Source organism: Culex quinquefasciatus, chromosome 1 (genome assembly GCF_015732765.1).
Source record: "Culex quinquefasciatus strain JHB chromosome 1, VPISU_Cqui_1.0_pri_paternal, whole genome shotgun sequence".
Classification (NCBI taxonomy): domain Eukaryota; kingdom Metazoa; phylum Arthropoda; class Insecta; order Diptera; family Culicidae; genus Culex; species Culex quinquefasciatus.
The window spans coordinates 24,708,549-24,723,297 of NC_051861.1; the positions used below are offsets into that span (position 1 = coordinate 24,708,549).

The following is a 14,749-nucleotide window of genomic DNA, read 5'->3' on the forward strand; positions in this document are numbered from 1 at the left end:
CAAGTATTGAAAATGGTATGGTATAAACGCAGCTCAAACATATTTTTGTAAAGTTTGAAAGTATCTCATTTGAAATAAAAAAAAAAAAACTAAATACTAATATTACAGTCCAGACTCGATTAACCGAAGGCTTGGAAAAACTTCACTTCAGATAATCGAATCACAAACATATTTTTTTTTTGTCTTACTTTTGATTGTTGAGCTTAAGTTTGATCCCTAAAATACGCTAAACTGATTATGTTCCCATATATGTCCCATATGCAAAAACAGTAAGCTGAGAAAAACGCAAGTTAGGAGTTCCTCGAGATTTCTAGAACAAAGTTTGTACTGGATATTTATGTTTTCTGAAAAAGCACACGATTTTGAACCAAACTGAATTAATAACTCAAAAGTGATGGAAATTCATATTGGACATTAATGCGAACGAACAGGGGGGCAGTAAAGTGATTTAGACTTTTTTAAATTCAAGACGGCGGTTATGATGTATTGAAAAAAGGTATTTTAAAAGGCAATAAGCTATTCGAATTTGAGCTCAAGTTTGGCTAAAATGGCCTGATGCACACATTTAACTAACAGGCTATCGCTACAAATAAAACAACATATTACTGTAGAGAATGAAATACAATTACAAATTAAGTTATGAAATTTCCACAAGATTGGTTGAGTTACATATAAAGTATAGCAAACAAATTAAAAAATGCTTTTTGTTGCTACAAATTAAGAAAAAAAAAACGGTGGTTTTGAAATTTAAATATTGATTTCATGTTGAATGTACAGCTACCCTATATTGGGTTGATTGAACTCCGACAAAACTCATAACATTTCTTTAACCGGTCTATCAACATTTAATATCATTGACTGCCAACCTCTGCCACCCCGTAAAAAAAATCCGACAATTCGCATAACTTAGTCGAGTCTAGTCGGGTGGTTTCGGCCGATTCGTTGGCCAACGAATCGGCTGACCGGGCAACAGACTTCTTTGTAATCTTTACATAAGCGTCTGGTGGAAAATCGGTTATAAAAACAACCGATTTTTTACCGATTTAGTCTGTGAAAAAAAGGAAATCTGATTCAACCCAATTTAGTCGGTCTATTCGTAGGGCAACTAAAAATCTTACTCCTGACGCATCCCGACTAAATCGGCAACTGGTTGGTTGATTTTGATTACCCGATTTCGTAGGGTGTTTCGTCAGGTCGAGAACTGTCAAATTTTTTACGGGGCAAACTTGCCAAAACGTCAAGCTTTGTTTATAAACATTTAGGAGGTCTGTGCCGCTGTGCCGCCTGCTGCGATTATATTTTTTTCCTTTACGATTGCGCTTTTCCTTTGCCTACTACGATTGTTGCGAAGTTTCCGTGATCGGGTCTAGACGGTTTAGTAGTGAAATTTTCTTAGCAGTCAGTTTGTTGTAAGTTTTCGGAGAAACGGTAACGGAGAAAAAACCTGTAGGATGGAAGCGATTGGGGAGGACCATACTTTTGACTCCGGACACGGTCGGCGTTGTTTTTTTGTTCTGCAAAAAGTGGATGATTTCAGAACAAGTAAGTTTTGCCTCAGGTTTATACCGTGGGCCGCGTCTGATGCTGGATTTTCCGGTGGACAATCCGTTCGTTGGTGACGATCATTTCAAGCAAAACATTGTAAAACGACCTAAGTCAAAAGTGTAAACAAACGGGATTTTTGGTGCAAACCGTGTCTTTAGTCTTTATCTATCACTACATATCGAGAAATGCATATAAAACATATTTTTATGTGAAAAAAATCATTTTTTGCAAAAGGCCAAAGTTTATTACGTTTTGTTTATTTTCTACTTCCAAATAGACCCTTTGCTGCAAAGGTCCAATGTGGAAACTGAGTTGTTTTGATTTCGAACACGTGATCGTCTCAGGGACAAACACAATGTTGTTCAAAACAAAGATCGAAACGAAGTTTGGCCTTTTGTTTTAAATTATCAAAACTAACGATTTTTAATCAAAATAAGGTTTCTTGTGTATTTCTGGTTAATTCCTACCTCGTCAATACGTGTAACATCACGATTCTTTTAGATAGCTGCTCATTTAAACGTGTTTTAAATTATTCTATTAGAAAATCACATTCACTTGCACCAAGTCATTAATTGCCGGGTAAATTTCTCCGGTTTGCTATTTCGTGTCGCACTATTCGGTCGTTTCAGGTTAGCTCGTTCCGACGAAACTGCCCAAAGCACTTTGCACTGAAGGTACACTTTTCCCCGGTTGAGCCGCTCATGCAATCAAAGCCACCACCCGGTAAAAAGCATTCAGCAGTTCGTCCAAAACAGCCAAGTAATTTTGCGGCATCGATGCTGGTGTCTTAGTCCCCGCCTTTGTGGCCGATTCCGTGATGCCGTCGATGCTACGGACGTAGATTTTGAACGTACTTCACACGATACAATAAGTTCAGCTTGGGCTCCAAAACCGACGAAACATTCTCACTCGTTCCACGACGATTAAAAAGATCGTGGGCCTCTTGCAGCGAAAACATATTGGCAGTGGCACAGCTAAAATTAAGTGAAGAATAATCAAATAACATCGACGAATCTCAAATGATAGAAAATCTTACCGTGGGTTGTCTCCGGGGTAACCATGACAGGAAAATTCGTGCTCTTCGATTATGCACACTTCAATATCGCGATCAGGTATCTATTTCACACAAAAATGCCTTAGAACTGGCCGCGAAAAGTGAAAAACAGCTTAAAAAACTAATAAAATTACGTTACTTGCAAAAGTCCAATCAGCAAAGCTGAATCTGTTTTGATTTGGCCTCCCAGACCAATAAACAAAAGAACAACAAAAACAAACTGTCATCGTGTTTGGACCGGGGCCCAAGTGGAAAATGAAACTGCCAATGTTTACAAAGGCGCTAAAACGCAAAGGGCTCAATACGATCGAACACGGGTGAAACTATCGACCGGGGCTAATGTTCTTTTTTTAATTCATTTTATCGAAATAAATCAATTTTTCCACCAAATTTAGTTTAAGGATGCATAACTATACCATTTTTACACATATTGTGTAAATTATTTTCGCACTTTGCTTAATTGGTTTGAAATATGAATTGAAAAACTAATCGCAAATTTCTTTCTTGTTTTTCTCAATGTTTTGAAAAATGACAATGGCCGTTTTACAATGTTTTGCTTGATTTAAACGGTGGACAATCCGTTCGGCGGTGACGGCAATAGTAGAGCCAGGATAATACAGAATCTAGCACAGGCAGCAATAGGTCGTGCCAATATTTAAAGTGGTGAGTTGTAGCACAGTGTCCCGTAGTGAAATTACTAATAGATGTTCGATTGTTGCTTCTCTTTCTCTCTCTCTCTATCTCATCTGTCCTTCATGGTCCCATCAACATGACCTCAAAGACCATCAACAGAAGCAGCTCCCGGGGGCAGCGATCAGACGAGCCAGAATCTGATCCTGGTGCAGGGCGTCGGCAGAACAGAAAAGCTGATGGGCGCTTCATTGCTGGAATAATCTCATCCAAGCAAACTGGGTCGGACATGTTCAACACCAGGTCCAGGAAGGAAAATCTACGGCGGAGATGGCCTGCGGAGAGGTTACAAGCAGCAAGTATTTTGTTACATCCTAACATCTACATTACCGTTCAAAAAACTCAACTTTGTACATTTTCAGGACTTGCTGTATGCTGCGCAGAATGGTCCAATGATTACAAATACGATAGAACAGGGTTTCTTCATCGTCAAGCTAACAAGGAATATTACAAACTAAAGTCACGGGTAAGTCTAAATTTTAGACGTCGCAGTTGTTTTATCCCATTTTGTTACTCCGTTGAATTTAGAATCTGATTCAAACTTTCAACCATTTTTTGTCATTAGTAAAAAGTAAAGCTACATCTGGCTAACAAAAGTTTTTGAAAATTACATCAGATTCTAGATTCAACGGGGTAAAAAAATTTTGAGCTTGGGTAAATTTACGTAGATTTCATCGGAAATTTACATGTTTATGTGGCCCTTTTTGTTCGGAACGTTTACATCGGATGACATTTAAATTTCAGTTGAAACTGATGTAAATTCGCATCATTAATGACGTGCACTTTTGGCAGGCCAAGTGCGAATGATTCTGATGATATCCCTTCAGTTGACGCTCAGGCGAGGAACATCCTGGAAGGAGCGTCACTGACTACGTCCGTAGTCCTGTTAGATCTTTCTTGATCAGGACAGTATAGCTCTGGTTCCTTGCAAGTGTCCTATTTTCTTACCTCCACGTTGGCTTGGTTTTCATGATGACCTAGCTGGTGGCCTGTGGAAACGGATCGTAAACCTTTGACCAGCGAGGGTCAGAGTCGAGACGGCTAGAAGAAAGGGGCGCGACAATGTGGGAAAGGGAAGTAATTTGTGATTGTAGACGGTATTGTTTTGATTCGCAGTATGTTGAGTCAACTGCTGTGGATGTACCTGAAACATCACACAACGGGGTTTCTCTTCTTTCCGTTTTCATCTATCATCTATATTCTGTTAATTTTGTTTCACTGATTCTCTAACGCAGCTTCTGTTTACTATCCTCCATTTGATTTCGATTTTACTTATTTGATTCTCTTATTTCTCAACGCTTTTCCACTCTATTTTACTAATTGATGCTGCTGCAACAAACTGTCTGCTTTCCCTTAATTTGGCAGCGATGTCAATTTTGTTTATCATGTGCCTTTTCTTTATTTATCTATTTCAATAATTTCTCATCTTCCCTGTAAATTGCCCATCATAACAATAATCTAAGCTTGTTTGTTATCTCTTTTCATTAACTATTGTTAATTTCTTTATCTTCTTCATAAATTACTATCTTTCTTTTACTATTGATTCTTTACATAGTATATTTCTTTCACTGTCCATTGTTTTGAAACTTCACCTTTTTCTTAAGCAAGTGAGGTTCGAGCCCTGACTCAATTTATGAAATGATTAAAGGATTAACGCAAATATTACTATTGTACTTTTGAAAACTTTTATAAAATGCTTAGGACCAAAATATTGTAACAAAACACCGCGACAAAAGAAATAGCAACAGATAAACACGACTCAACAATAGGGAAGATTTCAGGAGAAAACAATACACAGTAAATAACAATTAGTTTTTGAATTCAAACTAAAAATAAAACAGTTTTTGCTTTAATGAAAGTTGTTAGGCACACTTTAAATAGTTAGGCGCTTATACTTACATCAAACCCTACTTAATGTACCACCCCCGGCCGAGTTAAAATGCGTAACCGGAAAAGAAGGTGTGCATGCCTGGCACGAACACTCAAAGCGTGTTCTAGCGTGCTGCTCGTACTGACTCAGAGCAAGGGTGAGATGTAGGTGTAAGGGCAGTGCGTGTTCGTCGGAAACCTGGTGCATAAGATCGGTCAAGGCCCGTTCTTACACTGAAAATTGCGAATTGCGAATTGCGAATTAATGACGTGCACTTTTGGTACATCATTAATGATGTAAATTTACCGGATTTTTTTTTCTGTGTGGCATTACGCCAGAAAAGTGGTAAAATTACACATTTTCAGAATAAATTTACGCATTTTACTAACATAAAAGATGTACCCCTTCCCAGATGTAATCTAACTGTGTATTTTTTTTACTGAGTAAAGATCTTAATGTAACACCTTTACTCTGACTCCAAAACAAGCTTCAAAACAAAATTTATGAAAAATAACTTCATCCAATATTATTAAGATTTGCCTATTCACGCCTCCATTAAAATAAAACAACCTCGGAGCTCTGCTGAAAAAAAAAAATATTATCGTTTACCCGGTACAGGTAAAAAAATACCGCTCATTTGCTCAAAGAGCAAAAATGAGCGCGAGCGCGAGCAATGAGCATTTTTGCTCATAAAATAAATGAGCAAACACGAGCATGAGCAAACGTGAGCTAGCTCACGTCGCGCTCCTCCTCACGAATGAGCGAAAAATGCTCGCTCATGAGCGGATGAGCGCTCAAAATCGCAACACTGTGTGAGGGTTTCATGAAAAAAACACCCTTTTTACCATAATTTTAATTTAATATGAAACAGTGTTTTAACATAACTTTTAAAATACATGATAAAACCTCATGAATTTAAATAGCAACTTAGGGAACGTTAAGACGGATCGATTAAAACCATTCCGGCCAAAATCGGTTGAGCCTGTGACAAGATATTCCAGTGACATTGATTTGGTACACAAGTCTACATACAGCCAAACACACAGACATTTGCTCAGCTGGTGATTTTGAGTCGATATGTACAAATGAAGGTAGGTCTAGGAGGTCTAACTAAAAAGTTCGTTTTTCGAGTGATTTTATAGCCTTTCCTCAGTAAAGGCTAGTATGGAGATCGGAAGGAAAGGGGTCAAGAAACAGCTCTACGAACAGCAGAACAAAGGAGAGGGAGCGATTTCTTGGGGCTTTTCTTCACCCTCTCTGACTTGCTTGCGCTGCCGCTGCTGCCCATTTGATTTTTTTCTTGACCGGTTCCTTCCGAAGTGCGTATACCGCTTAAAGTGAGGAAGGCAAAAAGGAAATTCTTTGATTGAATCAATAGTTGAAAATTGTGTTTTTTATTCATCATTATTATTTCATTATTGAACTACTGCAATTGAACTAGCTAAAATACCCTTCGATATTTTTTTCGGTTTCGGATCTTTACAGATCGAATGAGGATGACATTGAACATCATTCCATTTATCAGGATTCCAATTCATCTTTGTATTTGCAATGAATTCTACCTCAATTCTAATATCACATCATGCCACTAGCCTCCATTACCACCCAACATTTCCGTTAAACGCTCCCTTCCCCAAACGGCGGACTCTTCCACTCGCGTATCATCGCTTCCTCGTTACCATCCGCTCGAAACAGCGGCATAAATTGGTCCTTCCTGTACCGATACAGCGAGTACTGCACCTCTCGGTTCCACCTCCACAGCAGCACATCCCGACCTTGGGCGTTCAAATCGGTCACCGTTCCGGACAGGTTCTTCACCACCGTCGAGTCCACGTATTTGATAAGCTCTCCGTCGATCACCACCACGTCCGCGGCGTGTTCCGACGCCATCCGGATTATTCGATCGCGCAGGTATTCGGCCGACGAGAAGGCCAGGTCGTTCGTGGGTCGCAGGATGAGCGCGTTGGTCGAGTTGATTTTGATCGTTCGATGGTCGATTCGGGGGCGCGATATTAGATACAGCAGAAAGCAGAGATTTACGCCGATTCCTATGAGTATTCCGTACTCGAGGCCGGCAAAGAGACACGAAACGACGGTTACCAGGAAGGGAATAATGTCGATTCGCTTGATGCGCCACATTTCCGCTACGGCGCGGTACTCGATCATGAAGACCATTGCGGCGATGATGACCGCTGCAAGGGTTGCCTTCGGGATGTAGTAGAACCAATCGGTGAGTAGACCGAGAGCTGACAGGACCAGAATACCGGTGAACACTCCACCGAACGGTGTCCGAACTCCGCTGCTACTGTTGATCGCAGTTCGGGCGAAGGACGCCGTCGTTGGGATCGACGACGTAAATGACCCAGCAATGTTGCAAAGTCCGAGTGCGATCATTTCCTGGGTAGCGTCCACAGGCTTGCCCTTGGTGAAGGCCTTCCCGATGGAAACGACCTCGAGGATCGAGATCATTGGGATCGCGATCACCGAAGAGCCAAGGATGTGTAACATCCGTGGGAAGTCGTAGAACTCGTCCTTAAAGGTCGTAGAGAACGGAGGTAGTTCTACCGTGGGAAATCCGGACGCGACCTTGCCGGTCAACCGGAACGGCTGCAGATCGCGCGTGGCAAACCCGTAGGCTAGCACTCCACCGCCAATCACGACCAGGGCGTTTCGTAGCAGATTCAGATTGTTGGTAAAGCTTCGCCATCGTCCTGAACCTCGGCCTTTGATCAGCTAAAAAATAAGAATAGTTTAATTTGATGGTCACTTTTATTTTAGGAAATTTTACCGTAATAAAGATCAAGATGGCCAACGTGCCGAACCCGAGCAGTGCGTCCCACAGCCGCGTCTGTCCCACATTCTCAAACACATTTGCCCACGAGTCCACGAACGAGCTGGACCGCCCTGCGCTGGAGATTCCCATCAACGATTTGATCTGGCTGCTCATGATCGTGATCGCGGCAGCCGTTATAAAGCCCGTAATAACCGGCATCGAGATAAACTGCACCACAAAGCCAAAGTTGAGTAATCCGAGCAGCAGGATGATACATCCGGACAGGAACGACGCCAAAATGGCCCCCGCCGGTCCCAGCTGGAGCACCTTGTGCTGGACCATCAGCGCCATAATGGCGGTGGGTGCGATCGTGATCTCCTTCACGCTGCCAAAGAACGCGTACACAAACGAACCCATAAAGTTCGAGTACAGCCCGTACTGGGGCTCCAGGTTGGCGACCACGGCGTACGCGATGCTCTGCGGGATCGACGTCAACCCGACAGTAATGCCGGCGATCGCATCCGACGCTAGCTTCTTTAGCGTGTACTGCGGGCCCCACTGGAGGACCGGGAATCGTCGGATGGCATTCTCGCGCGTCCAAATGCCGCTGAACTGGCGCCGGATCAGGGGTCGTATGTCGGGAAATTGTTCCCGGTAGTCCAGGTCGGAATCTGCGGGTGGAGAAAAAGTGGGCTTTAGATTGAAGTATTATTTTTGACAAATTTCTAGTGTACCTGTATTAAAATGAATGAAGACGACAACTTGTGTTGATCGTGTAACAGTCACCCAAAACAGTTTATTTCTATCAGCGTGTAGGACTGACATTTAGTGAGAAAGAATGATGTTTATGTTTCCATTTTGAGCAGTTGAAGCTTGTTGTATGTTTGTCGTGATAGCGTGCGTGTGATTGAGTTTTTTTCTGGTTTTTTTATGCCTGTCTTTCAATTTTTGGGTCAAATCAGTTGAAACCGCCAGGAGTTGTTTATACATTATTTAACATAACTGACCAACAACAGAGACGGGAAACCACTCTATAACATGACTATGAGTTAACTTATCAGCAGTAGTCAATCCGGTTTGAAGCGGATACATTGCTTCTAGAAATGGCTTTATCTCGCCATGACAATTGGGTCATTAGCTTTTACAATTCTTACGGCGATGAAAACGAATACCGACAGCTTCCCGATAACACTACATTGTGGCCGGCAAAGCAAATATCTTTGCACGTAATGTTAACAATAGTCATAAAAAACTGGTACACTCAACCTCCGGTGGTTGGTTACTACTTCGTTTGACACTTTTTTAGTTTGTACCCCGTTGGTTGGTCAAAGTCAAACTAAAAAGAGACGAACTGTCACTTTTTACATGGTGCTACGCACACTATCAAAACAAACGTTTGATAGTGTGTGTGTGAACTCCTTGTACAAGGGGTGTCAAACTATAAAGTGACCCCGTTCGTTTGACAACAGTTGGTGTCACACACTCGAGGTTTTAGTGCGATGAAAAAATCTTCATCAAAATTTTGATTGAGCTCGCATTGAGAGAAAAAATATCAAAAGAGACCTTGTGTATCTTTCGTGAAATATCGGTAGAATGAAAACTAAACACACAATTTTTAAAATAACGGTAGAATGGAAGCTCAAAATATCATTTTCAAGATTTTCGGAAAAAAGGTTTGAATCACACATTCGCAAGTATAACAAACGCACACGCACACACATTTTCAACGAGACACACTTGCAAAAAATGTACACAGTGTAGGCAAGCTGTCAGATTTCAAACTAGAGGTGGGCGAAACCACTCTTTTTTAGGAGCCGCTCATTTTCGTTCGCTCATAAAAAAGCCGCTCCTTTGAACGGCTCTTTCGCTCTTTTTCAAAATTTTGATGAAAAGGTTATTTTTAGGAATGGTGTCAATATATGGTGCCCGATGGAATTGAATACACTTCCTATTATTAACTCGTTGAATCTCTTTTGAGAGTTTGGGAGAGATTTTGTAATTTTGTTTCACAATCTTTACCTAATATTTTTCGATTATGTATGAAATGAATGAAACATGCTCTTCGAGCAAATATTTAACACACAATAACTCACCTTCCGGAACCTGGTGGCTCGGGTAGAGCTCCTTTTCGGTGAGGATAAACTCTTTGGTCATGTTAGTTCTACACTTGACGAGACACTAGCGCAAACACAGGAAAACCCAGTTCAAACGGCAGTCTACGACATCTGCATCGGAACAGTCGAGACCAGACGGCCAATAAATTAAAATGCAAATACAATGACGATCTCTAATCTCCAGCCGTTCTTCCGTACTTCCCCGTACACGCAAATTGACACTGTTTTTTCGCGAGTGAAAAATTGACAATTCCCTTCCGACGAATGGGTTTCACGCGGCTCTTACTGCGCCGTCTCAACACAGCACACTAAAGGTTCACCGTTTCAGCTGTACTAGCAATATATTAATTTATCTCGCCAAACTGCCCTTTCCCAACTGCGCACCCAACCGCGCGCCAACGACCTGTTGCATCACTCGATTCACGGGATCGTTCTGACTCCAACTGATACCTCCACCTGGGAACTTGTCTATATCATTGGGATTTAGTCAACGCGCCTCGTACCGACAGTGGCCATTATGGCGCGCGATAATTGAAATCGCAAGCCCGGTCGTATATGTTTACAGCACCACAGGTTACGTTTGTGTTGTCACAACCTCCAAACTATGGTCCGTAAATGCTGATTCGACACGCGAAGTGTGCGCCGCAAAAATAAACGATTTTCCGTTTTATAGCAGCGGGCGTCGCCATTATGGCATCTTGTCAGATCTCGGCTAGCCTGAGAGTCACTGTTTCAGTGACAATTTCCTAACTGATAAGAGATTTTGCAGAATGTTGCGTGCACCGAATTGTCCACTTAGCGGTTCGTAATAGCAGTTTTAGTTGTTTAGTAGTCGTAGTTTATTCAGTGATTTTATTGCATCCAATGATAGTACAGTAATTTGTAATCCAAATAAAGTGTAATCGCCTTTCTTGCATTATTTAGACAAGCATGGGATGGTTATTACTTTACGGTTGAGAATAGATTGTGGCCACAATTTGGGTCAGTAGCTTGTTATCGCTCCGAAAGTTTACGGCGAAAAATGTTTGGATCGGTCGCAAATATTCGCTAATTTTGTGATGTGTGAAACTAGGGATTGTGATATAGGATGACATGCATTTTAGGACTTTTTCAGTGGTAGTTAATTGAGACATTGATACATTGAACTTTTGACGACCACAAAAGCATTATAATTGATAATAAACTGAAAAACTTAACCTATATAGAAAATTTATACCGAAAAGTAACTAAACCTTGAAAATAGTATGTTTAGAAGAATTTTGAAAATTAACAGAAAAGAATCCTGTAACCAAAAAAAACGAAAAAAAAGATGAAAAATCCTTGATTTTCGAATTTTCATTTATGGAATTTTCAATTTTTTTCTATTGCAGGATTATTAAATATTTGTATATTCGTTGTTCTGACTAAGCTTATATTGGTGATTTTACTGTTCGCAGCGATAAAGATTATTTTTCTACAATGACCCTTTTTACGACCGCTCGGGATTTAAAATGGATTTTAATCATTTTTTTTCTTCAAAAATAACAGTGTGGCCCTTCTTGACCGAAGGCATCCTACTTGACAGCTCGTTCCAAGAGGACCATAGATGATCTAGGACCTAGGACCATAGTTGGTCTTAGGACCCCAATAACATTTTAGTCATACAAAGTTTCGAATTTTCATTTATGGAATTTTCAATTTTTTGAATCTATTTTCTTTGATTTTTTCCATTGCAGGATTATTAAATATTTGTATATTCGGTGTTCTGACTAAGCTTATATTGGTGATTTTACTGTTCGCAGCGATAAAGATTATTTTTCTACAATGACCCTTTTTACGACCGCTCGGGATTTAAAATGGATTTTTAATCAATTTTTTTTCTTCAAAAATAACAGTGGGGCCCTTCTTGACCGAAGGCATCCTACTTGACAGCTCGTTCCAAGAGGACCATAGATGATCTAGGACCTAGGACCATAGTTGGTCTTAGAACCCCAATAACATTTTAGTCATACTAAGTTTGATTAAAAAAACGATATTTATTTCCGTGTATTTATTTTTCTGGAATTATTTTGAACCGTGACCTACATCTTTGCCGAACACACCAAATCAATCTGAAAATTCCTTCTCAAGATATAGAATTGTATACATTTACATATCCATTTTGTCAAAATGACTTATTTTGACACAGGGAATGCATAGACAAAGCTTCATCCAAATCAAACAATACTTAGCAAAGTCAATTTGTGAAACCGTAGAGAACCACTCATTTGTGTCTTTATTTCACATTTTTGCCGAGTGATAATGTTTGAAAAAGTTCGTGTTTATTATTTACCATTTCATTCACTGCCGCTCTAATCTAGTCCGTCCCATATGTAAAAACAGCAAGCCGAGAAAATGCAAATCAAATTTGTCCCACCCAAAATGCTACGAGTTAGAATTTCACGAAAAAGTAGATTTTCTTCGTTTTTCTGGAACAAAGTATTAGGGGAACTCCGCCCTTTCTCAGCCTATTTCTATTATCAGCCTATCAGCACTTTGATCATGAATACAACTGAAAACAACTTTCATGAAGTGTTTTTGACTGTTCCAAAGTAATAAATAGCTTAAATAAAAGTGAGCAAGCAACTCTCCATTGTTACTACATCTGAAAATGTTGATTTAATAGCGGAAAACAGCAAAAGTGATGAGAATTGGTCGAACGGCTTAGGGTGATTAAAATGGGTATATTTCCTCTAAATTTTATTGAGTTTTCTGATAGTTCACATGATTTCGAACCAAACTGCATCGTTACCTCAAAATTGACGAAATTACATATGGGACGGACTTGATTCGAACTCAGTTATTTCAACTGTGCCCCTGTTACTAATTTCTCCTGCAAGTATGCATCGAGAAGACGAATGAATCTTTCCAACGAACCCTAACCCCGTTCATTTTGCGCATTTTACAGTTATTCACCACACCCAAACAAACAAAACTCACCACATTTGTTTTATTTTTTTTCCACGCGCATGCGCCACCCACGCTCAAACGTCAAAAAACAGCTGATTTCCGCGTCGTTGTCAGCTGGTTCTGCTTGTTTACAGTTTCATTTGCGCGGGAGAGTGTTTTTTTTGTGGCTGTCGTCGTAACTCGCGTGTTTTGCTGATAACAAAAAAAAAGAAGCATGTTTTTGTGTGTAGTGGAGATAATTTCCATGGATGTGTCCCCGTTACTGCCGCCGCGGCTTAAAGCGCTAAGTCAGCTGGCTTAGTGTTCAAAATGTAAACAACGCCGTTGTTGGACCGTAAATTTGCGATAAAAATAGTTTTTGCTCCAACCTCTACAATGATGATACTATTTCCAAGTGCAGTCGGGACTCGAAGCCGGAGGATGTGGTCGGTGATTAAGTTATAGTCTCTAGGTTGAGTTTTAATAGACACCACCTCTAAGGGCAGCTCGGCCCAAGCGCAAGGCTCTCGAAAATGGGGCCCGATAAAAGAACGTAACTCGCGATAACGGGCGCGATTTGATAAGGCGGGCTGGGCTTAACGTGGTTCCGCGCGCGGCACCTCTTTCGCTCAAGTCGAAGCGAACCCGATTAGGACTTAGATTCTGCCAGTGGCCGGTTGTGTGAAAGTGGTTCCCAGACCCCCTCGAAAAGATATAGTGCCGTTCCGATGGACAAGAGTGACGCCAAAATGTATCGGAATTTGCCCCAGAATGAGGACAACGGGCTGCTGACGCCGGACGCGGAGCCACCGACGACGACAATCGGTGAAGGTAAGAGACCATTGATTGATAAGGCAGCCAGGAGATCTTGCTTTTAATTAAGAGTCATTGGCACACGCGACCTATCACCAGATTCTTCCTCCCGATGGGTGTTGAAGCGTAATAAAACGGAACAATGCTAATTGACGTTGAAGAGATTAGAATATTCAATTCATAAACGATATTGATTTCGTCTTGGTATTCAAACAGGATGTTCCCCAGTGGGGCGATATCTGGACAGCTGTCCACGGACGGGTTCAAGTGAAGTTAAAATAATGGACCGTACTTTTCCACTGATTCGTGGCAAAGTATGGTTTAGATAACGACTGATTGGCAAACACATTTTGTGTTGGTTCTAAATTTTGGAAAGAAAAAACGCTCGAATGTGTGAAAAACAAGACACAGATTTTGACCCTGTTGAAATGTAAGATTTTAGAATATTTAAAAATACAATTTTTGTAAGGACAGCTATACAAACATTGTGCGGAGACTTGTACGGACGAACTAATGATGCAAAATAACTTCTTTGATCTTAGAAAAAGTTTACGACAAATTTAATAAATACAGTTTTTTTTTTTGAGGAAATTGTCTGTAATACCTAGGAAAGCTCTAACATCACGAATTTGATGACCTGCACATTGAAAAAGAATAAAGACCTTAGATGTTTCAGAAAGAAGAATTGCTAATCAGCATGAGTTATCCCAGAGTGGTTTTGATTAGTCACACAATCATCAAGCAAGAGTGCATACGTGGTCGACCCTTTGAGCTAATGTCAATGACTGATATTTTTGCCCAGCGAAATCTTGGTAATCTCTGCGGTTTAATGTTATTTTTAGAACTGTAGTGCTTAAATATAAATTGAAAGGGGCTGAGGGACAGCTAGGTCAAACAGAAATTATTATTTTTCAATTTTTTATACCATATGGTTTATTGTGTATACACACTTAGATTTTTTAACTGCTGAACAGTTCGGTAAT

At 40.5% G+C, this 14,749-nt stretch overlaps 2 protein-coding genes across 3 annotated transcripts in view; one reads left to right on the forward strand and one right to left on the reverse strand.

The window, feature by feature from the left end:
• Window positions 1–6,544: 6,544 nt before the first annotated feature.
• On the reverse strand, window positions 6,545–10,507 carry LOC6031624 (sodium-independent sulfate anion transporter). Of its 2 annotated transcripts, none has more exons than XM_001842322.2 (3): window positions 10,026–10,507; window positions 7,948–8,603; window positions 6,545–7,892 (listed from the first exon to the last, which is right to left on the reverse strand). In XM_001842322.2, the coding sequence occupies exons 1-3, from the start codon at window positions 10,084–10,086 to the stop codon at window positions 6,777–6,779; spliced, it is 1,833 nt and encodes a 610-aa protein (XP_001842374.2). In that variant the 5' UTR covers window positions 10,087–10,507; the 3' UTR covers window positions 6,545–6,776. The 2 variants fall into 2 exon arrangements, with proteins under 2 accessions (XP_001842374.2, XP_038104631.1); XM_038248703.1 differs by lacking the exon at window positions 10,026–10,507 and adding an exon at window positions 8,667–9,233.
• A 2,547-nt stretch (window positions 10,508–13,054) lies between these two features.
• LOC6031626 (sodium-independent sulfate anion transporter) overlaps window positions 13,055–14,749 on the forward strand; it is a 31,333-nt gene continuing 29,638 nt past the window's right edge. The window contains exon 1 of the mRNA XM_038257043.1: window positions 13,055–13,784. Within this exon, the coding sequence (XP_038112971.1) occupies window positions 13,682–13,784 (103 nt within the window). The 5' untranslated portion in view covers window positions 13,055–13,681. The remainder of the gene's footprint in view (window positions 13,785–14,749) is intronic.